Raw genomic sequence first — 24,928 nt, 5'->3', positions numbered from 1 at the left:
GTTGGCTAATGTCTATTACTTTATATTGTTTTTTTTTTCCCCTTTCAATTTCAGAGGGTGTTATTTTTTAATGAGCTACCAAATTCTTTAGAGTCAAATTTATTAGAACTTATAGTCTTACCTACTGATTTGATACCCAGGAGTGAAATAGAACAGTCTACCAGATTTTCCATCCAGTTTGATTTGGGTATTGCATTTGCTGTGTTTATACCATGTAAAAGCATTTCAACTGTACTATTTCTATTTAGTCCAGATGGAACCTTAGGCAGGACTCAATGCTGGTATCACAGATGTACATAATGAAAGGCAAGCATGCCTCACAGCTGTTCTCAAGCTGTCTGTGTGTTCATTTTGGCTAAAGAAAAAAACTTGGGGGTAGAGGGGAGCATTTTAAATCTAGTTATTAAAACTCTCAGAAAAAAATAAGAGCCAATGCAAGTAGCAGGGCCACACAGTAGGCAAGTAGTCTAAAGCTGCTTGAATTTAGCCTTGACTTGAGTATTTATGTACATTCTTATGTGAGGTTGGGTGAGTTAGGAGAACAGCCATGCCATGGATTTCATTGTGCTCCTATCCTTACCTGATGTTTTCCATTTTGTAAATGAATGAATCACTGTACTTTGTGAAACATATTAGTAGCCAGATTTTCTGACCTCAAAAAGATTTTCTGGATCAAGTCAGTCTTCCTATGCTAATAAATACTGTGATCTTGATTCTGGATGCAAAACTTAGTTTTGCTTTTCAGCTTTTCATTGGTATTTGCAGGTGGGAAAAATAAATGACCTAATGCCTCTTTCTCACCTCTGATTTCTATGAATGCTGTTCACTAAATCTTGTAGTTTTATCTTACAAAACTGGACTGAATTCAACAGCAAATATGGCACAGCTGAGAAGGAATCTTGTTGACAGTAAAGTTCTGAATATTTCTTTGGACAGGGCAGCTGCTTTTACATGAATGAAAGAAATATAGAAATAATCTAAAAATGTTATAGATTGATACTACTACCACTGAAGGACTAAATCTTTGAAAACCTTTCTTTATCTCTTTCCTTTGCCTTCCTTAATACTCAAGTTAAAAACAGTTTTTTTTTTTTTAAGATTTATCTTCTCCTTCTACTCTAGTGAAAAAAGAATCAAATATTTGTCCTGCTATGTCACTACATGTCCGGTAGTTGTATGGAATTTAAATTATTTGGAGTTGCATCAATTTAATCATGCATGTGGGCATGCACACATAAAGTAGCATCAAGTTGCTCTTCATCATTGCTCATGGGAACATGTGTTTTTACTTTATTACTGTTTGTGAGAAAAGTGTCACAAGATAAAATCAGCACAAGCCAAACTGCTACATGTTTCACTAATAACATTGTATATTATGAGGGGGCAGCTGGGTGGCTCAGTGGATTGAGAGTCAGCCCTAGAGATGGGAGGTCCTAGGTTCAACTCTGGCCTCAGACACTTCCCAGCTGTGTGACCCTGGGCAAGTCACTTGACCCCCATTGCCTAGCCCTTACCACTCTTCTGCCTTGGAGTCAATACACAGTATTGACTCCAAGACAGAAGGTAAGGGTTTAAAAAAAACAAACAAAAAAACAACAACATTGTATATTATGGCAAAAGATGAATTAGTGAGACCATACCCAAAACACTTTGTAGCATACCCAGCATCCTCCTGTGGCATTGTTGTTGCTTTATTCCCCCTATTTTTATTTATATATCTTTGATTAGAAGTAAATGGACTTCTCCTACTCTGTTATCCAATATAGGTGGGGAAATCTTATGAATCAAATTAGAGCGGAATTTTTAATAACTCCACTCAAAAGAAAGTCCTCAGACTATATCCAAGTAGTTGAAACTAAAGGGACATGTAATAAGCTTAATAACCATTCCTATGTAAGTGCCAAACTATTTTGAAATGAATGTAACCCTTTAGTCCTTAAGCTTTAAGTCTATTGATCCTTGGTATTTCTCACAAAACACAGCTTACTCAATGTGCCTGAGGGGAAAAGGACCAGGTCCACTTTTAGAGGGCAAAACCCTAGTTTTCTGCAATGTTTTTGTTTTCAGTTAAGGCAAATGTAATGATAATACTATATTCCAGGCCCTTTTCAACTCACCAGTGATTTAGCCTTTTATTCATAAATTTCAGAACGATGCTAGCCTGCATTGGCAGAGGAAGTTTTATCATTCAGAGTTTCCTAACACCTGAACTATCAGGTCTAGCCCCAATCCCTATTCCAGTGATATAGATTTGCCCTTGTGTAGGTCGCTAGATTTTAGTTCATGCAATCTCTTGTGCATTTAATCGTTTTTTAAATTGCAGTGTTCTAGTTATGTATATCTTTTTTTCTCTACTATATTGTAAATTCCCACTGTCATATACTAGATATATTGGTTGTATTCACTGAATTTAATTGAGAAGTTATAGCCTTATTTAATCAGGGGTTCTTCACTTTGGAATCCATATCTGTTGTTAGATTTTAGGGATCCATGAATGTAGAGGGAAAAAATTACATCTTTATTTTCACTAACTTCTTACTAAATTTTAGCATTTCCTGCAATTATGAGCTTTTAAAAAACCCAACATTATTCTGAGAAGAGGGCCATAGTGTTCACCAGATAGTCAAAAGCTATCATTTAAAAATTAATTAAGGACTTCCGAGTAAGCATGGCGGCAATCTAGACGCAGGACGCTTTCTCTCCTCAGACCCACCAATATAGACTACTTCAAAAGACCCCAAAATACCATTTTCATAAGAACGAAGGGACTCTACAGTAGGACGCAGCATTGAAGGTATGTGGGATTTGGAAATCCACACTATAAGGGGGTGAAAAAGCTCCCACCCAAACGTGAGCTGATCTACCCTCCCCCACCCCACCTACGGAGCCAGCGTCAGAGCCAGCGCGGGTCAGAATCAGCAAGTGAGCAAGGGGCACCTCTGGAGCGAGCAAGGGGTAGCTCTAGGTCTTGGGAGCTGACTAAGACCACCAGGGACCTACCCCTGAGAGCAGTTAAACAGAAATCTTGACATCATACTACAAGAAATCATCCAAGAAAACTGCCCTGATGTTCTTGAACAAGGGGGCAAAATAGACATTGAAAGAGTTCATAGAACACCCTCTACACTAAATCCTCAAATGACAGCTCCCAGGAATGTAATTGGCAAATTCCAGAGCATTCAAGCTAAGGAGAAAATTCTACAAGAAGCCAAAAAGAGACAATTCAGATACCAAGGAGCACCAATCAGGATCACAGAAGACCTGGCAGCTTCCATACTAAAGGACCGCAAGGCCGGGAACACGATCAGCTATCCATCAAAACTGAATATATACTTCCAGGGGAAAGTATGGGCATTCAATAAAATAGATTTCCAAGTATTTGTAAAGAAAAGTCTAGAACTAAGTGGAAAGTTTGATATCCAAACAAAGATCTAATTAACAGTGATTTGGACTATATTTATCTTCTGACTAAAGGTAGTTTTAATTTCTTCATTCAAGAATTGCCTCTTCATATCCATTGACTACTTGTCAATTTGGACATGCTTTGTATTCTTAAAATTTGACTGAGTTTTTTGTGTATTATGCTTGCGATCAAATTTTTTCCCAGCTGTTTTTCTTCTAATCTTGGTTGTACTGGTGTTGTTTGTGCACAACCTTTTTAATTCGATGTAGTCAGTTTTCTGTTTTATATCTTACAATGTTCTTTATGTATTGTTTGGAAATAAATTCTTCCCTCTTTCCCCATAGATCTGGGAGGTAAACTATGCTTCTCTAATTTGTTTTTGGTTTCACCCTTTATTTCTAAGCCATCTCTCCATCCAGGTCTTTTCCTGAATCCAAGTCCACTTTATCAGAAATTAACAGGCTAGAAACTCACAAGCAAATCTGTCCCACTATTGCTTTTTGTACAATTTGTGAGCTTAAAATACAAAAACCATTCTTAGCTCACTCACTACAAAAACAAGTAGCAAGCTGAATTGGGCCCTTGTGCCATAGTTTGCCAACCTCTGCATTATATCATATTTTTAGGGAATTATACTGTAAAATTAACTTGAAGATTACAGTTTCTATTCAACAAATATTTACTAAGTTCAAGATATTGTGCTTGATTTGGAATAGAAAGATAGAGACAAAATACAGCCTTCCCCCAATGAACTGATATTACATTAGGGTAGCACAGCATATAAAAATACATAAAATACATGTAGTAAAGGGAAAATTGAATAGGTAGAAAACTGATAACTAAAGAGATAAGGAAAAGCTTCATGGAAGAGATGATCACTAAGTTGTGCTTTAAAAATAAAACCAAAATCACTAGATGCAGAGACAAGTTCTGAGGGCACTATAGGCATAGGGAGCAACTTATACAAATGCACCCAGATGGAACAGTTGAAGCAGTATTTAATGGCAAAGGATGGAATTCTTAAATAGGAGTAATATGAAATAAGCCTAGGAAGGAAGATGGGAGAAAGGAGTATGAATGGACCTTCAATACCAGGCTGATACTAAGAGCAGGAAAAATAAATTAGGAGACTATTACAGTAATCCAAATGAGAACTGATGAGGGCCTGCATCACGGAGGTAGCTCTTTGAGCAGAGGATCAATTAGCAAAACTAGACAGAAGGATGTGGCAACTTGGCAGACCTGGGGAGTAGAGCTGGAGTGAAGGATACAGAAGCGTGACTCTGAGGTTTGATACCATAGGTAATTTTGAAAGTAGTAGAAACTGGGAGATCTATAGGAGAGACAGAGTTGGGGGTAGGGAAAAGACTAGTTTGGATTTAGACAAATTGAGTTTGAAGTACCTATAGCAACCCAGGAAGAGATTGTGTAGCAAATAGTTGACAATGATGAGGAGGAATTCAGACAGGAATACTAGAGTTGAATATGTACCTTAAGAATTATCTTATTAGATATGATCCTCAAATCCTAAAAGCATATGAAATCACCAAGGGGAAGAGGAGAGTGAAAGAAAAGAGGGCCCAGGACAGAACCCTAACCTCAAAGATCATTAATGTAGAACTAACAGGGACTTCAAAAGTCATCTAGTCCAACTACCTCATTTTACACATAAAGAAATTGAGAATAGTAAAGTTATGAGACTTGCCCAAGGTTAGGGAGGCCATAACTAGTAGGGGCAAGATACACCATGCTAAAGGAATGGGAGATGGATGATGATACAAAATACACTGAGAAAGCATGGGAGCAGATAAGGGGAAAACCAGGAAGAGTAGTTATAAGAATTTCCAGGAGAAGGAGAAGGAGTTTAATATTTTTGGAGAGAACAGTTTTAGTTGAATTGTGAGAAGAGAAACTAGATTATAAGGGTCAAGTAGCAAATGAGTACTGAAGTCAAAGTAGTGAATCTAGACAATTATTCCTATGAGTCAGGTAGGGAAATGAAGAAAAGATAAGAGAACAGCTTAAAATTAGCTCTAAGTATAGTTTAAATTGAATAAATATTAAGTACCTATTAAGTCAAAGTTATTGTGATAGAATCAAGTGCTTTGGGGCCATTTTTGTTTTTAATGGAGTAGCCCTGAGCATATTTGTGGACTGTGAGAAGGAAGTTTGTAGATGGAGAATGAAAATGACAGAAAGGAAAAGGAGACCGTTTAGAGTTCTAATTAGATATTGAAAGTGAGATTATAAAATTAGTAAGTAACTTGTCTCTTGATTGTTTCACATTAAAGCACATTAAACAAAGACAGTCTTTACATTTAAACATATATACATATACTTAAACATATCAAAATTACTGTATAATTCAACATATCACTTTACAGATGAAGAAACGGAAGCCCAGAAGCAGAGGTAGGATTTAAGGGAGATTTAAGTATAGTGAGAGAAAAGGGCCAAGGACAGAAATTTAAGAGACCTTATTCATATATGAGAATGAGAGAAAGATGAAGTCAGCAAATAAGACCTGAGTGATCAAAGAAGTTAGGTGAGACTGTGGTAATAGAAATGCAAGGGAGAAGAAAGTGTCAAAAAGGTATATTTGCATCAAGATCAAGAATGAAAAAATAGATGGATCCAGGTTGGGAAGGATTTTAAATGGCAAACAGAAGAGTTTATATTTGATCCCAGAAGCAGAAGGGGATCACTGGAATTTGCTGAACAGGAGAATGACATGGTCAGATCTAGGCTTAAGGGCAATCACTTTAAAAGTTATGTGGAGTATTTATTGAGGAGAAAGAAAAGAAAGTAGGCAGCAATTGGAAGACCCTCACAGGACCACATCTGCAACAATGGAAAAGGGAACTACTAGAGTAATGGCTCTGTGAGTGGAGAATGGGAAATCAGTACCAGAGGTGCTGTGGAAGACGAATTAACAAGACTTGATGGGACTGATTGGGTATGTGGGGTGAAGGAAGAGTGAAGAATCAAGGGTTAACACTGAAGCTGGAAACCCAAATAACTTGAAGGACAGAGAAATGGGAAAGTTTGCAAGTAAAGTGTTTAGAAGGAAAGTTGAGTTCTGTTTTGAATATGTTGAGTATGGCCTGCCAGTGAGACATCCATTTTAAAGTATCTGGGGCATGTGACTTGGCCCTGGAACCAAGGAGAGACCAATGCCAAATCGTGTATTCTTAGCATGGGAGGTAATGGACAGACAGACAGAGAAGAGGAAGAGGAGGAGCCTGGACAGTGCCATTTGGTCACCTACAGTTAGAGTATAGATCTTATGATCTAACAAGAAACCTGAGAAGATATCAGTTAAGTAGAAGAACCAAGAGAGAACAGTAATAGAAATATAAAGAGGAAAGGTTAGTTAAAGTCACATTCTTCAGATAAGTCAAGCAGAATAAGGTTTGAGAAAAGGCTATCAGATATGGCATTTGAGAGATTGGTGATAACTTTATAATGAACAGGTTTAGTTGAGGGACATGGAAGCCAGATTTGAAGGGATTTAAAAGTGAGTGAGAGAGGGAAGAAAGTAGCAAGGAAAGAACAGAAATAGCTCCTTCTCTGAACTTGGCAATGAAAAAGGGTATGGGATGATAGCGTGAGACTATAGCAAGGTCAAGTGAGGAAATGGGGGACCTAGCAGTCAGAGAGAAATTAAAGATTAGAGAGGAGATGATTATTGTTGGGGCAAAAAACTATAAGAACTGGGATCAGAGGTAAAAAAAGAGATATTTACCTCAAAAAGAAGACCCACTTCTTAACCAAATTTGGAGTAAAAAATGGGAAATTATATCAGTGACGTCTATTAACTAGAGTAGAAAAGAAGGACCTGAGGAAAATGGCCTCTATTTTCTTTTTGTTGTCATTAGGTAACAGTGAGTTTATGAAATAAATACTTACAAATAGCAAATTGTTTTAATTAGTCATTATCTGAGAACAGATCTCCACATCTCTTTCACAAATGATCCAACTAAAAGTAAATATTGGCTATAAAAATCAAAACCAACAATGCACTCTTCAAAGAAAACCCCTTAATCATAAAATCAGTAGTAAATAGCAAAGGCAGAATTTCAAGAAATTATGAAATCTAGTTGGTCAGTTGAAGGGTAGTTGCTATTCTTTGAGAAAAGAATTTGGAGTAGTAAGACTTTTAGGTCCATTTTGCAGATTTCATATATTTGCCTTTTTAAAATAAATAGATTTTTATTGAAGTCTTTTGTTTTTATATCAGCTAAATTTCTCCATGCATCCCTTGCCTTTATCCTCCACAGAGGCATGACTTAGCAAAGAATTTTTTTAAAAAGTGAAAGATGAAAAACAACTTAGAAAACCAATCAACATATTGAAAAAGTTTGATGATAAATATACTGTTTAATACCTACAAAACCCCTTCCTCTTTAAAAGAATAGGGAGAGGAATCTTTTCATATTTGTTTTTTGGAGCCACGTTTAATTATTATTTGTTCTAACTGCATTCAGTTTTGATTATTTGGTTTTGTTCTTTCCATTTACATTGCAATACTTATTGTGTATGTTGTTTTCCTTGTTCTCCTTACTTACCTTTTTAACCATTGATATGTCTTTCCATGTGTCTCTGTATCTTAATTGTTGCCATGAGCATAAGAAGTCTTAGAATAATTGAAATTTTAAACTATGTTTTTAAATATTCATTTATTCCTCAGAGGAAGATGATGCTTCAGATAGTGCTGTTGCAGAATATAGAAGAGAAAAGAAAAAATACGAAGTTTTAAAGAAACAACAGCCAAAGAAAGGATCATCCCGGGAAGAACAGGTAACTATTCAAAAGCTTCCCTAGAGACATGCCTGAAAGGGTTGGCTACCTCTTGATTTTATGTTAGATATATCTTGAGTTGAAGGAAAAGTGGCTTAGTATAGAAAGTAGAGAGAACCAGATTTGTAGTCAGGAAAACCTGGACTACCTAACACATCCTGGTGATGTGTCCCAGAACAAGTGTCTCAGTGCCTCAGTGGTACAGTTTCAGAGAGTAGGTTCTGTGTTGGTAGAGGGAATAGTTTCCTATTCCAATTAAATTATAAATCTGAATTAAAAAAAAAAAAACTTTCCTTATTCTGTATCTGGAAAGTGCCACCTCTTTAGAAAGAAAGATTCTTAGTAGGACAATGAAAGGAAAATCCAAACTCTGTTGCAGATGGATTAACAAGTGAATTATATCAAACATTTAAAGATCATTTTTGGTACCTGTAATGCACTAATTATTCTCAATAACTGAGAAAAAAAACATTCTACCAAAATTTTTATTGGAGAAATACAAGTCTGATACCTAAACCAGAGAAAATAATTCCATAGACCAGTTTCACTGGTAAATATTGATGTAAAAATATAAAGAAAATCTCAACAAAAATATTACAATCTTTTTTTAAAAATGATCATCCATTGTGACCAAGATAAATTTATATTAAACATAGAAATAAAAGCTATGATGTTGGTTACATGAAATTGAAAAGCTGTTTCATGGACAAAATCATTTAGGATAATAAAGGAAACTGTAGATTAAAGAAAAAATTCTTTGCATAATATTTTTCTAATGAAGTTTGATATTCAAGGTAAATATATGACCAAGAAACCTTCTCAGTAAAAATGAGTTGTCAAAGGATGTAAACATTTAGCAAAAATAATCACCAACTATTTACCACCATATTTAAAATTGTTTCAAATCACTAATAAAAATAGCAAAGCACAAAGTTCTAGTCTCACTTGATACCCAGAAAATTGACAAAATGGAAAAGGTAGAAATAATAAATGTTTGACTATTGGAAAGTTGTCTCACTGATGTACTGTTGATGAAGGTATGAATTGTCCAACCATTCTGCAAAATCATTTGGAATGATGCTTTAAAAGTTAGTAAGATGGGGGCCAGCTGGGTAGCTCAGTGAATTGAAAACCAATCCTAGAGACAGGAGGTCACAGGTTCAACTCTGGCCTCAGACACTTCCCAGCTGTGTGACCCTGGCCAAGTCCCGTGACTCCCATTGCCTATAAAAAAAATGTTAGTAAGATGTCCATAAAGTTTGATTTGGGAACTCCACTGTTAGTTATATATATCAAGGCAGTTAAGGATAGAAAGAAAGGCTATCTATACATATACATGTATATGTGTGTTACTTATGTCAGCTTTGGCTTATAGTTTGACAGTTTGCAAAACCACAAATTGTCAGACCCTTTGAAATCACCTCTGTCTAATGGGCAATAGGCAGGAAATTACAGTAATTAGTAAAGGTTCTATGTAAAACCCTGCTCTTCACATGCCAGCTTGCCTTATCTGCAGAGCCATATGCCTCCAGTAAATATCTCTTCAGAATTCTGAATTAAACAAGATTTGGGGTCACAAATTGGTTTGGTAGTATCCATATAGAATGCTTTTCATTGCAGGTCACATTTGGTGAAGCTTAGGAATATCAGATACATTTTTTTTTTAAGTGAAGGAAGATAGGATACCTATCTATGAGCTCTACATCTAGCATGACATTATATTCACTAGGACATTTAAGGCTTAATGGAGTAACCATCTCCTGTTATGCATCATATTAGGTTATTGCCTTTAACTGAAATACTCAGCAGCCCTCAAAACTGTTCATACTGCTCTCTCTTCTCAAGCTATTCCAGTTAAGAAACTATGCCTTTTTAGTCACATAAATAAAACAGATAAAATGAAAATAAATTTAATCTGTTTCATCCTATCTATTTCAGTAAATTAGTCTAATTAAGAACTACATAATAAATGGCATCTAATTACTTTTAGGGAACATTTTACTTCATTGCTTAGCTTATGAAATTGATCATAGGAGAACTTTCAACAAAAGTCAGATAGAGAAAATTGTAATTATAGAAAATTAAAGTACTCTATGTAGTTTGTGGAAATAAAGTGCTGCACATCAAATAAATTTTCCCATTCAGAGGGAAGAAAATCTAGTGGAGAAAGAATGGGTCTTGAGTTCAGGATAAATGAGTTCAAATCCCAACTATTTCTCTGGCAACCTCACTTTGAATAAGTTATCCAAGTATCAGTTTCCTCCTCTGTAAACTAGAGCAAACAATATTTATACTCCCTGCCTCACAGAGTTGTTAGGATACCATATATAAAAATCTTAAGCTACCCTGAAGGGTTGTCTGTTAAGATGAGCAAAACCCATTAAATCATTTATTGTAGAAGCACCATAGTCTCTCTACCACTGCAGTTTGCTAAGAAATCACCCTTATACAGAGGAGACCTTGTTGACGCAGTGAGTGTGGTCTTTTGAGGCACACATCTTTGGAGTAGCTTCTAACAGCCTAAAGGATCTTGTGCTGGGGAACAACTCTGTGAGTGGTTCAGCATTCATTCCTTTCAGGGAAGCCAAGAGATGGAGCAATTCATTCCTCTGTGGATGCCAAGTAGAGATGCCTCCACGTAGATCTTCTCAATCCAGACTCAGATATGTCCTGTTCTAATTCTGTTTGCTTTTCTAAATCCCATTGTCCTCTATTACCTTTGTAAAGCAGCCAGAGGGTGACAAGTCTTGAAGTCAGGAGGCAGTAAATGCCAGGGGGTTGTTTTTCATTCATTACAGCCCCATCTCTCTGAGCACATACCAGCCCCAAACCCATTTTGCTTTTAGGGAAGACAGCTAGATCCCTTTCAATTTAAGGAGAAAGGTGCAAATTTAATCTCATTTTCTAGAAGGTCTCAAGTCTTACATATGCAAAAGGAGGACCTCCATGGCTTTCTCCATGCTCCATGCAGATAAGGTTTTCAGCTATATGAGTGTTATAAAGAGTTTTATTTAATGTTAGTCTGTCTTTGTAAGAGCAAAAGTATTTTTAATCTCACCCCATCTCTTTAATAACAGTTTTTATAAAGACAGAGGGCAGGTAAGAGACTGCACTCCATTTTCTCTGGCTTCTCAAGGAGCAGGAGTTTTGGGGGGCTGCTGTATCATTCATTTAGGCAAGAAGATCTGGAAGTTCCTTTTGAGGATTTGGGATTTAGATACAGATTGAGAAGAATTCTAACTCTGAGGCCTTTTCTCCACAGCACTTTGAGAGCAGCTGTAGAACTGTTTGTGTCTGTGTGTGACAGACAGTTTCAACTGACCATTATAGAAGAATTACTTTAAAAAATTTATTACTGATAAATGTTTATCTATTAGATAGTTGAGATAGATAGTGAAATTTAATAATAGACTAGATACATTTAGGCCTGCCTTGTCAGACAAGAAGATTCTTAGATATAGGGTTTAAAAAGAATACACAAAGCAAAGACCAACATGTTATTTGTGTGGGCAAAGGGAACATCTAATGATCAATCGTAGATGCTGGAATCAAGTATTTAGTAATTTTAGGAGTAATGGTGGAAATTTTAAGAACAACTTTAGGTACAACAACAATTTTAGATGCAATTTTAGGAATAGCAATTATGGAAACAACGATATACCCAATAACCAAAATTAAGTAAGTGAATTGTTACAATATATCAGAAGTGTGTATTGAAAAGAGAGAGAGGAGAAGAGATATCCTGTCTCAAAGTGGGGATCAGGGTTGACAGCAGATGTAATGGAGAAAAGGTTTGGGGATGGTAAAGGAACAGGATCTAGGAGTGGACAGCTGGTGTTTAGGACTGACTCAGAGAAAGGAGAGGGGGTTTGAAGATTTTCCCCCTTTTGCCTTCCCTCCTTAGCTATGGCTGCTCTCCCAGATTTGCTCTTGTCCCTCTTGTCCCCCCTCCACTACCGAGACCAAAGGGTCTCTCCTTGATCTGCTCACTCACACTTGATTCACAACTTGGGGAAAAGATAACTAATGTCAATTAAATCAGGGTAATACAAAGGAATAACTGGCAGGGGAAAGAATGGGAAAGGAAAGTGGGGATAGGGGGGTCCCTGTCTCTATCTAAAACCCTTTTCCTTCCCTCCTCTAGTTTGGGCTTTGACAGCCTGAGCCCCCTGAGAGATAGTCAGGTTGACTCACCCTGGGTTTGGCCCCTTGGCCACAGTTCAGACCCAGGGCAACAGGAGCTGAGGTAAAGTCTGACAGAGATTCAAAATGCCCCCTCTCAAGTTTCTCCTCAATTGGGAAATGCTTGGTGAAAAAATTTCCAGTTAAAAGCAGGAAAAGGTGGGTAACCCTCAGGAGAAAGTCTTTTTCAACCTTCTCTCTTCGGCTTCTTCCAACTGAGAGACTAATTGCTCTTCTGAAGAGAACCTTCTCCTCCTCAAGATTCCAAACTCCTCGGGCCCCTCCCCCATCGAGGTGATCAGATCCACACACTTTTCTTATGTGCCAGCCTCTGTCACATAAATGAATTGTTACAATATATCAGAAGTGGGGCATGTCCACGCAATAACCAAAACCAAAATGTAAATCCTCCTCAAAAAGAGGAATATCAGAAAGGTGCATACAGTCCATTATGAAGGTTTAACAGGGAGAAAGGACTAGAGAATCAAATATTGAAACATTTGAATTTCCAGATACAGATGTAATATCCATACTAATACCAGTTCATTCTCCTATAGACAGCACTGAACCCACATGTAACTCTCAAAGTAGGAAATACATTATATGATTGTCTGTTAGATACTGGGGCATCAAGATCTGTTTTAATGAGTACACCTGATTCAAATTGTAATTCCATTGGCTCAATTAATGTTGTCGGAGTTTCAAAAACTATGTCCAAAAGCTTTCACCACAAATGGTGACTGTAGGACCTTTATCCATGGAGCATCCATTCCTATTAATGCCTAACTCCCCTAAGAATCTATTAGGGAGGGATTTGTTGTGCAAATTAAGAGTCACAATAGTATGTACCCAAGATGGCGATATTATATTAGAATTACTAGAAGAATCTTTGAATTTGTTCCCAGTAGTCTTTTTAGATAATCAAGAAATGGATAAAACTGAATTTTTTAAAATACCAACAGACATACCCAAAGCTCTCTGGGCTACATCATCCACTGATATAGGCCTGCTAAAATCAGCTCTTCCAGTCCAGATTAGGACGAGAGGTTGTCCACCTCCGTCTATTTCACAATATCCATTGTCAAAAGAAGTCATCAAAGGAATTACCCCAGTGATAAATTCATTAATCAAGCAGAAGATAATAATTCCCTGCAAATCAGAATATAATACATCTACTTTGCTTATTAAGAAACCAAAATTAGATGAAAACGGAAAACCGGTATGTACATTTGTTCAAGATTTGAGAGCTATTAATAACCATGTAATCAAAAGACATCCTGTAATCCCCAGTCTATTAATTATTATTTCATCTGTTCCCAGCAATGCTAAATACTTCACAGTAGTAGATCTCTGTTCTGCCTTTTTAAAATAACCCATCCATGAAGATTCCCAAAAAATATTTGCATTTACCTGGAAAGGGTCTCAATATACAATGGTGCCAGGAGCCTCAAGGTTATGTAGAAAGCCCAACCTTGTTTTCCCAAATTTTAACTCAAAATTTAGCAAATATTGAATTTAAGGAGAGCCAACTGAAACATTTTGTGGATGATTTACTCTTGGCTTCGCCAAATGCTGATGCGAGTTCAGTAGTATCTCCCAAAAGTGGAGTATTTAGTATTTGTTTGAGCAAAAGGTACATGTTTCATTTCTCCAAAACATATTGAAGACACCCAAAAATTGAGTCCCCCATAATGAAAAGACAAGATCAATTTTGGGAACTACTGGTTTTTGTAGGCAGTGAATTCCTTGCTACAGGGAAATCACCAAACCCTTTATAGCGTTGGCGAAAGATATAGTTACAGAACCACTGAAATTAAATGCAGAACACCTAGCAGTGCTTACTAAGTTGAAACAGGCAATTTTGTCAGCTCCACCTTTAGGCTTCCCTGATTATAAGAAACTGTTCACTCTGCATGTTCATGAAAGAAAAAGAGTAGCTTCTGGCATATTAACACAAGCTTTAGGACCAATATAGCATCCAATTGCATATTACTCAGCTGCTGGAGCACCACCATATCTTAGGGGAGTAGCTGCTACAGCTCTGCTAGTAACAAAAGCTGCAGATTTAGTGTTGGGATGCCCACTAATGATTATGTGCCCAATATTGTACCATTATTTGATCTTGAAGGCCTTATCGACTTCTTTGTAGAAGTTCTCTACCACTTCATTATTAGCAATCATTGTTGGTACAGAAGATGCAATTATTTTATGATGGTCTTTTGGCAAATACTTATAATTACTACTATTATATATAACAACTAGGAGTCCATGAAATAATGTTTCTTGTATACAACAAAACACCTCTGTCAATTCCTGCTTTATTGATGTAATTAATAGGCTGTGAGATATCCTACCATTTAGCTACAACTTCCTTTCATCTTCTGATTTCATTTATAGCAAGAATGTCAAGATTGATATTATTCAACTCCTGCATTATATCTACTCATAAGTTAGTGGACAAAGATCTCATTTTTACAGTATTATATTTATCCTTCATTTTGAAAAGGACCAGAAACATCATGGGGCAATATCTTTATTAGTAAATTAATTTGATTTAAGTGAGGCAGAGTTAAACAGAGTCATCAGCCTTACTCTTTTCCAGAGTCATCAAAGTACAGTGACAAGATAAAAATCAGGACAGCTGGTGATAACTTGGGATGCAGTGGATAACCTTAGGATTTTTTATGTCCTATCACACTCCAAGTGCTCCACAGTACCTGCTTCAGCCTCCTTTATGGCCACTGGAACAAATTAAAATTTGAATTTTATGTTTAATGAAGTAGAGAAATCTTAAGTTTTAAATCATATATCCATTATGACTAGCAGGAAATTAAAGACTCCCATTAAATCACTTTGACCAGTCGCAACCTCTTCTGTACCCCAGATACTATGGGAGCCACGTGGGCATGAAAACTATTGTATCACTTCTAGTACAGTTAGAATTCTTTCTGCTCCATCTCCTCCTACATAAACTAATAAGCCTGTTCCAGGTTTATGCAAGGCTGATATCTAGCCTATGAGTTGGAGAATCAGATTCATTATTCTATTTTAGAAATTTCATTAACTTAAAAGCTTGCAGATGTGGGATTCTATATTTTCATTTCATATTTCTGGCAATATGAAACACTGGACTGCCAATCATAAAACTTAAGTCTTAATTCCAGCATTAACAATGACATGTTCTGCTACCATAGGCAGCTAGCTCACTTAGTGCCTATGCCTAATTGTCTTTTCACCAGTAAAATAAGCTGATAATAATTACTAACCTGACTTGCTTTTTAGAGATGTTATAAGAGCAATACAAGGAGATAGAAATCTTTTTAAAAAAGCCAATAAAGATAAAAGATAATATAGTGAGCATAGCTACTGTTTCTTCCTGGATACTTCTGGATTCTTCCATAGCTACAGATTTCTTCCTGGATCTAAATGATGTAATTTCCTTGCTCCACAGCCAGGTCCTAGAGCTCTGGTCTGAGACTGAGGCCAAAAGCAAAGGAGATCAATGACTGACTGTTTGATTATGTATCCATTTCTAAATGTTTCCCATAATCAAGTGAAATCCCATAATCAAGTGAAATGTTGTCTTCATTATTTTAATGAATGTGTGACTAAGCATTGTTAGTGTAAATAATTGAGAGTTGTCTGTATATGTGGTAGACCTCTCTCTTGATAAAACTATATATTAAAAAATATAAACAGTTGACATGGGTATTGAAAGTGTTGAGTATCAGTAAATTAGTTAACGTTAATATGAGAAATGCAAAAAAAATTAATTTTCCATTCATGCAAAGTAAATAGTATGTATTAAAGCTTGAAAATGGGGAACTGAGTCTCTTCCTCTACCTCAAAATATTAGGCAAAGAGAAGAAAGTTTATTAGAAAGAGCAGTGCCACCAGCCTGATCTGAGAAATCTCAATGCAAATAAAAAAAATTTCACATAGACAATATCTTCATAGTATATTTCATAATTTCTTTTTTGTTCTCAACATCAAAGCATTTTTTGTGAATGAATGAATTTATGAAAAAAAAAACATTTAAGAACTATGTGCCAAGTAGAATTGTATGCAGAAGTTATGTCACCATAAGGATTTTAATTTATTTGTTGTATCTGTTGATGTTCTCAAATAGTAGTAAACCTTTTAAAAATTGCACATATCGGCAGAAAATTAACAAAAATTTATTGTTATTTCAGACACTAGCATTGTTGAACCAGTTTAAATCTAAACTCACTCAGGCCATCGCAGAAACTCCTGAAAATGAAACTTCTGAAACTGAAGCAGAAGATGACGAAGGATGGTAAGGTCTTTGATTTATTGAAATTACCTATTTTTAAAAACAGGGAATTTAATTTATTCTGAAAAACATGTATCAGTTACCTACTATTTTCATATCACTGTTCTATCCCTATTCTCATGGCATTTGCAGATAAGGGATAAGGGAATGCAACATACAAACAAATAAATGTAATACAAAATAATATATGATTAGTGCATAAGAGAGATGAAAACAAAGTTTCTGGTGAGGTCTGTGGTGAAAAATGCCATTGGCTCCTTGGGAAAATGCACTTGTGTATGGGTTTTAAGAGATATGGAGAAAATCAACAGGTAAAGGGAAAGAAGGGAATTCAAATTATTAGAAATAGTATGAGCAAAGACTTGGAGTTGGGAAAAGCATCATGAAGTAAATGTGTACAGTTTGGCTGGGGGAAGAGCAGAGATTACTCCTCTAAGCTAAAGCAGCAGTTGGAACACTTCTTCAGCAGGGAATGGCTCTGCTCAGGCTTCACTTAATGGTTTGGCAACATATTAAATTCTGGTTGTGTTTTTTTCTTTTTTACACCTAGAAAACCCATTTTAAATAACAAATGATGAGTGTTGGTTTATCTAGCCCACGGTTTCCCAGACCGGTTTGTCTAAAAAGTATTTTTGAGTTTGAAATTTATTGATGAACCCATAAATGCTGGTGGTTGAGGAGGCTAGACTTACGGAGCATTCCCTAGAAGAAATAGAGTTTAGGGAAAATATGGATCAAAATAGAAGACCTTTTCATACCTTCTTCCCATCATCTATAGCAAGCAATTTTAGATATAATTCATATTTAATCTTTTAGAAGAAAGAAAAAATACTGATGCCATTAGAATTTTCTTATGGAGTTCATATTCACTTTGCATGGAACACCAGTTTCCGTGAAAGACAGTTTAAGAAATATGGATGTAGTCCAGCCCAGCTCATCTTGCTGGTGAAGAAAATAAAGGCTTTGGTGGGGAAAACTTTCTTTTCTGAATCTTTGGTGGTGATGGTTGCTGATCTCCGCAAGGTTTGCCTACTTGGACAGTGATTATAGGCTAAAGCAGGATCAGTGGTCTAGAGAGTAGATGTAGGGCTGACCGTATTCCTCAGCACATGTCGTACAATGAGCATCAGACCCTTGACTAGGATTCAGATTTCTTCACTTTCAGCCCAGTGATCTTTCTCTCCATCATATTGCCTATTATTAACCTGGGCAGGAAAGCATCAGTTTCTTCACGCCTCAAATAAGGAGATGCCACTGCTGACTTACTGATGAAATCAAATAAGTCATCAGTTTTTGAGAGCAAGAAATATACATTGTGAAACTTCTATCAGTCTTAAAACAGAAACTTTTAACTTCTCATGTTGAACTTTGGGACTTTGATGATAAAACCAACAGCCCCAGGTCCTCAATGTCATTAGATTCAGAGGTTGAAAATACTTAAAAATCATCTAATAAAACCTCCTTTTAAAAGATGAGGAAAGGGAGACCCGGTTAGGTAAAATGATCTTCCTAGTATCATACAAATAGCAAATCACCAATCTAAGACTAAAATCTCAGTCTTCTGATATCAGCTTTAGGGCTCTTGCCTTGAACACACAGGCATCTTAGTCATTTAGAGCATTGAGGCCCAAATCAGATGGAAATGGAGGTTCCCTGCTGGCTGTTTCTTGACTTAAAGCCCCACATTAACATTATGTTCTATGGTATTTTTGTTTATTTAGTTCCAGTTACATTTTAATCTGATTGGGCCACATTCAGGAATAATGTGAGTCTATACATGTTTGACAGCTCTGATTTAGATTTTAGCATCCTAGTACTGATCCCTTTATCAAAGAGACTTATAATCTAGGTAACTGGAAGTTTCAATCTAAGAGAAAACTTTCATTGTCTTTTTTAAAATAAAAGCAATCTCCTAAAGGTCACATTTGTTCATGCACCCTTTAGACCCATAAAATTCCCCTAACATTTGACTTCTCTTCTTTATGTTCCCTCTCAAAATTTAAAAACCTACAAATTAATTCTGTAATCCTGATTCTAATTAATTCTGTAATTCTGAACCTTTCTTCAATCCTCTGGTTCCTATCCTGTTTGTATCCTATCATGTTTGTCTTTTGAATACTGCTTGGACTTTTAAAACCATGTTATGAAATAATGAATATAAGACCATCTGCTTCTGTTCTTAACTTTATTCAGTGCTGGCCAAAAAAAAAAGAGAGAGAGAGAGAGAATTTTTCTTTTCATTATCAAACTGCTCTGTCCTTAGCTGTGCTTCATATGAAATTTGAGTAGCTTTTTTAATGTAAGCTACTTTTTCTCCCAAAACACCCTGGATCAGATTCACCTCCTCCACCTATGACACCCCTCTCTAGCCTATGAGCCATCACATTTGCCATAACTTCCCCCTAATGTTAAATAACCCTTCCTCTCTACTAAATCAAGTATCATATCTCATTCCCTATTTTATTCAAGATTCCAGTTCTTCATAAAATGAGTCAATTAAAAAGGTTGGTTGAGCACTAACAAGTTATGAGTCCTGGAGGAGTAAGCAGGATACTAAAGAATTCAAAGACAAATAAGTTCACTGTCCTTGAAGAGGAGTTTACAATCTAGGGTGGGGGGAGAGGAATTTGGGAAGAATCCACTTTTTTAAAACATGAGAATATAATCAAGCAAGTACAAACTTGACTAATTTTTAGAACTTCCTAAATATTTGGGGATGCTGGTACAAATTAAATGATTAATGATTTAGCAAGGTACCCCGAGGGAGGGATGAGGGACAGCATGTGCCAGGTAAGTTAAACCACTGTTATCACCTCATCTACCATTTCCCCTCAGACCTTGCTAGGAAGCCTAAGAATCCTGTAAATAGCAGTGCCTACTAGTCTACAGCCTGGCCTCTAGCCATCATTTAAGGAAATAGCTGCTCTGAAGGAAGGACCTACCATCTTGGCTACCATCCTCACCAGCCTCTGACCAAATACTACCAATGAGCAAGTAAGCCCAAGAGCCCCAGGAATAGCTTCTGTGAACAGTCCTACCTCTACCCCCTAGACCACTAATCCTACTTAAGCCCACAGCTATCATCCAGGGAAGCAACCCTTATGGAGATCAGCAACCATAGCAACCATAGACACCAAAGACTCAGAAAAGAAAGTTTTCCCCACTAAAGTCTTTGTCTACCTGAAATGGTTGTGTAAAAAAAAAAATGATTTTGTCAGGGGAAATTATATTAAAGATGCATTACCATCTTCTTTGCCACTGCCCCCTGCTCCCGAGAATCATTGGACTTTTCCCTCTGATTTGCAGCTAAATTCCTCTATTAAAAGGTTTGCTTCTTTAAAGGAGGAACAGTTTCTGGTTTTCTATTTGTGCTCCTGACCCTTAGTGTAGTGTAGTATTCTGCAGACAGCCTATAATACATGCTTTTTTCATTCATGAAGTCATACCAATATCTTCAGTCACACTGAAAGTATTTGTGCATGTGTCTGTTCATATATAGCTTTGTTATGGGGAAAATCACCTTTAAAGATTTTTATAATATTAATTTATCTTTACAGCTTATGTATATATTTCTATCTTATGTGTATTTGTATATATGTATACACACACTTGTATTGATCCTTTCTCATTAATTATAAATCTTTGGAAGGTAAGAACTATAACTCATTGCCTACAATTCTCCCCTTGGTTTTGCCTATATTATGAGGGCTCAGTAAATGTTGATTATCTGAAAATCTATGCATAAAGAGATCATTGTATTTTTATAGGCAAATCTTATGGTTTGGTTTGGTTTTATGACCAGATAAATTTCACTTCATCTCGGTTTCTTGAATGTTTCAGAATGTCTCTCAAATGCTTTGGATTCAGCCACCACAAAATATGCCATAGCTTTTCCCTTATTTTTAAATCTATACTTATTTTTAGAAGAAATATGATCCATATGTTTCTAATTCATTTACACTTAAGTCACAAAAATGTTTTAGTTAGGTTTTTTTAAGTTATTTGGTGCCCCATAATTGTTTTTTGACCTTTTTTATAAGCCATTTAAGTCCTTTTATATTGAACAGGAAAGTCACCAACAAATTCAAACCCCACAAGTTTAATTTGAAAATTATAACACACAAAATTCAAGTTGACTTTCAAGCTTGACAAAACACATATCCTTTCAAGGTTCTTCCTAACTCTTTTATCCTATGATCTCCCATTTTCTATTCCTCGTGAGTTTCAGATATCAGTTATGTGTCCTAAAAAGTGAGGTATTTATATTTTATTGTGGTCTCACTGTGAAATATATAATTTACAGATTCATTAAAAAATCAAACCAAATGTAAAACCCGTAGCCTACAAAGGATGAGTCTTTAATGTTAGCTAATTCTCTCTGACCTTCAGAAATGGTCTTTAGCAAGTCTTGAGTAGAGGCACCCCTTTTTGTTATTTCCATTATTATCACCTAAGTATCCTACTTCATTAGATATTGTGCACATGTCAGGGGGCATTAGCAAATGTTTCTTTCAGAATAACTATGGCTACTTAACTCACAGTAAGTAGCTGTGACATATACCATCTTTTATAGGACCACATGAATTACATGGTCTCCATAATTATTTTTTATTATTTTTTTATTTTTTTATTATTATTATTAATACAATTTACTTGCTCTTTTTTATTATCAGTATCAACTACATGCATAAAAAGAAATGATGCTTATCGCTGTGTGTGTAGAACCATTTTCTTCCTCTGTCAGCGCTCTCAGTCAGTTTGGGAAGTCTGATCAAATTGAGCTAGTTCAGCTTTCAGAAACCTCTTTTGACTGAGACCCTCTTGTGAAGTATATCTCAATGCAACAAAAAGAAGTCATATACTTAGGATGATTTGTACCAAATATTATGAGGGCATGGCATGTGCGTGCGTGTTATGCATAAATTACATGGTTCCTAGACCATTTGGTAGGTCATGGTTTCTGCTTTTTTGAGAAGTGAAAAATCAGCCAATGTGTTGTACTATACTGTCAGGGTCTGTTATCTGAGGTAAAATGATTGCTTCTAAGACATTTTTATGTGTCCACATGAGTGGCCACACATTGAGGGATCATTTTCATTTTCTGTCAAGATAGAAACCATTACCAATTTGTTATGTTTTCTTTTACTTGGCAAACTTTTCCCTTCACATTTTTGGCTGAGCTGCTGTATTGGCATGGTGTACAATAGACATTTGGGTACTATTCAGCAGCGTTCCACTTTTTTTGCAAGAAAAAGAGAGAGTCTAGAGGAGGAGAAGAAGAAAAAGAAATATGATTCTATTATAAACAGTGTGTATGGTGCTTGATAATTATTACCAGATTTCACTGTGTAACAAGGCATTTGAGGAAGTGTTATTAGGATATCTAAGCAGAAGCACATGATAGAAAATTTTAAGTAAAAAATTTCCAAGATTATTTCTTGGGAGCGATGCTGCCAGTATTTGGTGGCAGTGACTGGCAGTGGACTGTCAAGCAGCTGTGTTGGGACTCAGTGCCACTCTACTCCTTGAGCCCCACTGTGTCACATACTGGAATGACTAGAGAATCCTTCCCCGAGCTTGGAATTTACAAAACTGAGTAGACACATGTCAGAAGGCTACAGCCAAGGGACTCATATGACTGTGTGGATGAAGTCCATATGCCAGTTTGTGTTTGGTCAGATAAAGCTAGGTTAGCCCTGAAAAGGCTCTGAGGTTGTGTCTGACAGCAAATTGGAGAGCTTTTTATAAAAGAAAGCCACCTGCTCCTTACACAACAAAATGGGCATTTCCGAGAGTGGATATTAGGGAATATCCAATGTCATTCATACCGAGTTTCCTATAAAGGAACACACACACACACACACACACACACACACACACACACAAATAGAATTTAGCAGCCAAAAGAGACTTTGAAGGAAAATATTCATTTTTAAGCCATACTGTTTTGATTATCATTCTAAAACCTTATAAAAGAATTCACCTTTTCCTTCATTCACTTGATTTTTTTTTAATCTCACGCCCCACCAACTGAAGGGTGATAGAGTAAGAGTTCATCTCATGAATGATGAGTCATGAGGTGTAGGTGATTGTTAGCCCCAAGCGACTTGTGTGCAGCACCCCTGGGAAGCCATTCAAAGATTTCAGATCCATTTGGTAACTATCTAGCATCAAGCATGGGAAGAAATGAAAGAGTGAAAACCATTCAGACACCTTCACAATTATGAAAAATCTTACATTTAGACACAAGACATTGTTTTCATATTATTGATTTTATCATAAACTGGGTGGTGACATATATTTAAATGTCTCCACAGAATTTTCTAATGCTTGCCTATCAGCAATTTCTTGCAGTGAACATAGTTACTCATAGTACCATGTTGCCCATGTAGAAAAAGGAACAATTTTAGGAAAACAATTAAAGATGATAGAAAGGGCTCTAATCTTAGATATTCTTAACCATTTACTATATTGTTTGATCCAAGGTTTCTTTCCATATTATTAAATCTACATTTAACCTGAAAGTTTATAACCTAAATCTGTGTTGAAATTGTTATGGGAGAATTATCTCTTCTCTGAGTTTATGTGGTAGATAAATGGTGCCAAATGTATTTACTACAATGCAGAAATTATAGAATTAAAAACCTTAGTTTTATTATTATGCTGAAGTTCAGATAAGTTCAAACCTCAGAGAAAACAATACAAGCATTAGAATTCTAACAAGGCCTTTGGGAGGTGGGAGGTAAGATGACATCAGAATGACAGAGAAATAATTTTTTAATTAAATAAAAATTTTTTATTTAGAATATTTTCCCATGATTACATGATTCATTATTCCCCCCAATACCCCCCCTTCCAAAACTGGCAAGCAGTTATATATGTATCATTGTTCAAAACCTCAGAAATAATTTTTTATACATTAAAATCTTATATATTCTTCTTAGGCCATCAAAGTTACAGAAATCATTCCATGTCTTAAGAACTGAACAAACAGTTAAAGTCATACTCTCAAACATAAACATACCTAGTTTCACCAACTTTTAAGGAAAATTAAGTCAGTTTCCAGACTATACTTACTAGGGTTCACAAAAAGGCTGATTGAAAGAGAAGATTTATATGTCACCAAGGAGTCAAGTACAGTTGAGATTCTTCCTCTGACTTATCTAAAGAATATTTAAGACCTTAGGTAAATTTTCATATCCTATGGGATAGGATTTGTTCAAGTGAGGTTAAGATTAACAGAAGACAGACTTCTGTTATGTTCTGTATGGTCCTGAGCCCCAAATTAAAATTTAATAAATGGAAATAAAAAATTATTAATTCCCATTATAACATAAGTATATAGTTAGGTCTATACATTTATATTCTTTGTCGAAGTGCAGCTCAGCTTTCTCTCTTGTAGAACTTATATTAGAAGTATAAGAATTACAAAAACACTTGAAGTTGAGAAATTGCCCAAAGCAAATGTAATTTTAAAGATTTGCCTTAAGTTAGGTTAGGATCGTAGACAATAATCAAGGAATTCATTAAAGAAAACACTCCTGGAAAAAATGCTCGAAAAAATAGAAATAATGTTTTGTTCTCCTTATAGTTAGTATATTATATATGCCACTTCTGTTCTGAGATGGAACTATGACTTTTCTATATTTTGTGACAACTTCTCTACCTGTATCCAGGTTTCTCACATTTTACTACTATATCTTGCCCTTTTTCTTTTTCCCCAGTCAACTATATCTGCCTGTCAACCAACTTATTTGTGCCAGAAGTTTGGAGGGCCTAGCTAGGCTAGAACACTCGTGCCAATATTTTGGATTTGGCACTGAGAAATCTCAAAGCCTTTCATTAGAGTTAACATAGTAATCTTGTGCTTATTATTATATATAATTTTGTAGAAGTAACAAGTACCAGAAATTGAAGAGAGTGTGCCACATCACCCTGATCACTGAGGCTTAACAATTCACATGGAAAAAGAATATTAAGTCCTGAATGGGCCCAGATCACAACATAAGATATTATTATAGGGCATGGCCATGTCCCATCGCAAATACTGGCAGAGCATTAAACATTTATCTTTTATATGTAGCATTTAGCATAACTTCCATGTGGTAGAGAATTGTAGTTTGCAACATGTGCTATAACAAAAACCAAACATTTCATTTTAATTTTTGTTTCCACCTCAGTAAAAAAATCCCCTGCCTAGCAAGAGCAATAGGATGGGCTACAGAACCTAAACTCCAATCGTCAGAGTG

At 36.0% G+C, this 24,928-nt stretch overlaps 1 protein-coding gene across 1 annotated transcript in view; it reads left to right on the top strand.

The window, feature by feature from the left end:
- Positions 1-24,928, top strand: part of CWC27 (CWC27 spliceosome associated cyclophilin) — a 356,165-nt gene that overhangs the window by 289,160 nt on the left and 42,077 nt on the right. Inside the window, exons 12-13 of the mRNA XM_001366393.4 lie at positions 8,094-8,203; positions 16,579-16,682. Of these exons, the coding sequence (XP_001366430.1) occupies positions 8,094-8,203; positions 16,579-16,682 (214 nt within the window). The remainder of the gene's footprint in view (positions 1-8,093; positions 8,204-16,578; positions 16,683-24,928) is intronic.

The sequence above is a fragment of the Monodelphis domestica genome, chromosome 3 (assembly GCF_027887165.1).
Source record: "Monodelphis domestica isolate mMonDom1 chromosome 3, mMonDom1.pri, whole genome shotgun sequence".
Taxonomy (NCBI): Eukaryota; Metazoa; Chordata; class Mammalia; order Didelphimorphia; family Didelphidae; genus Monodelphis; species Monodelphis domestica.
This window is presented reverse-complemented; position numbering and strand designations above follow the sequence as displayed.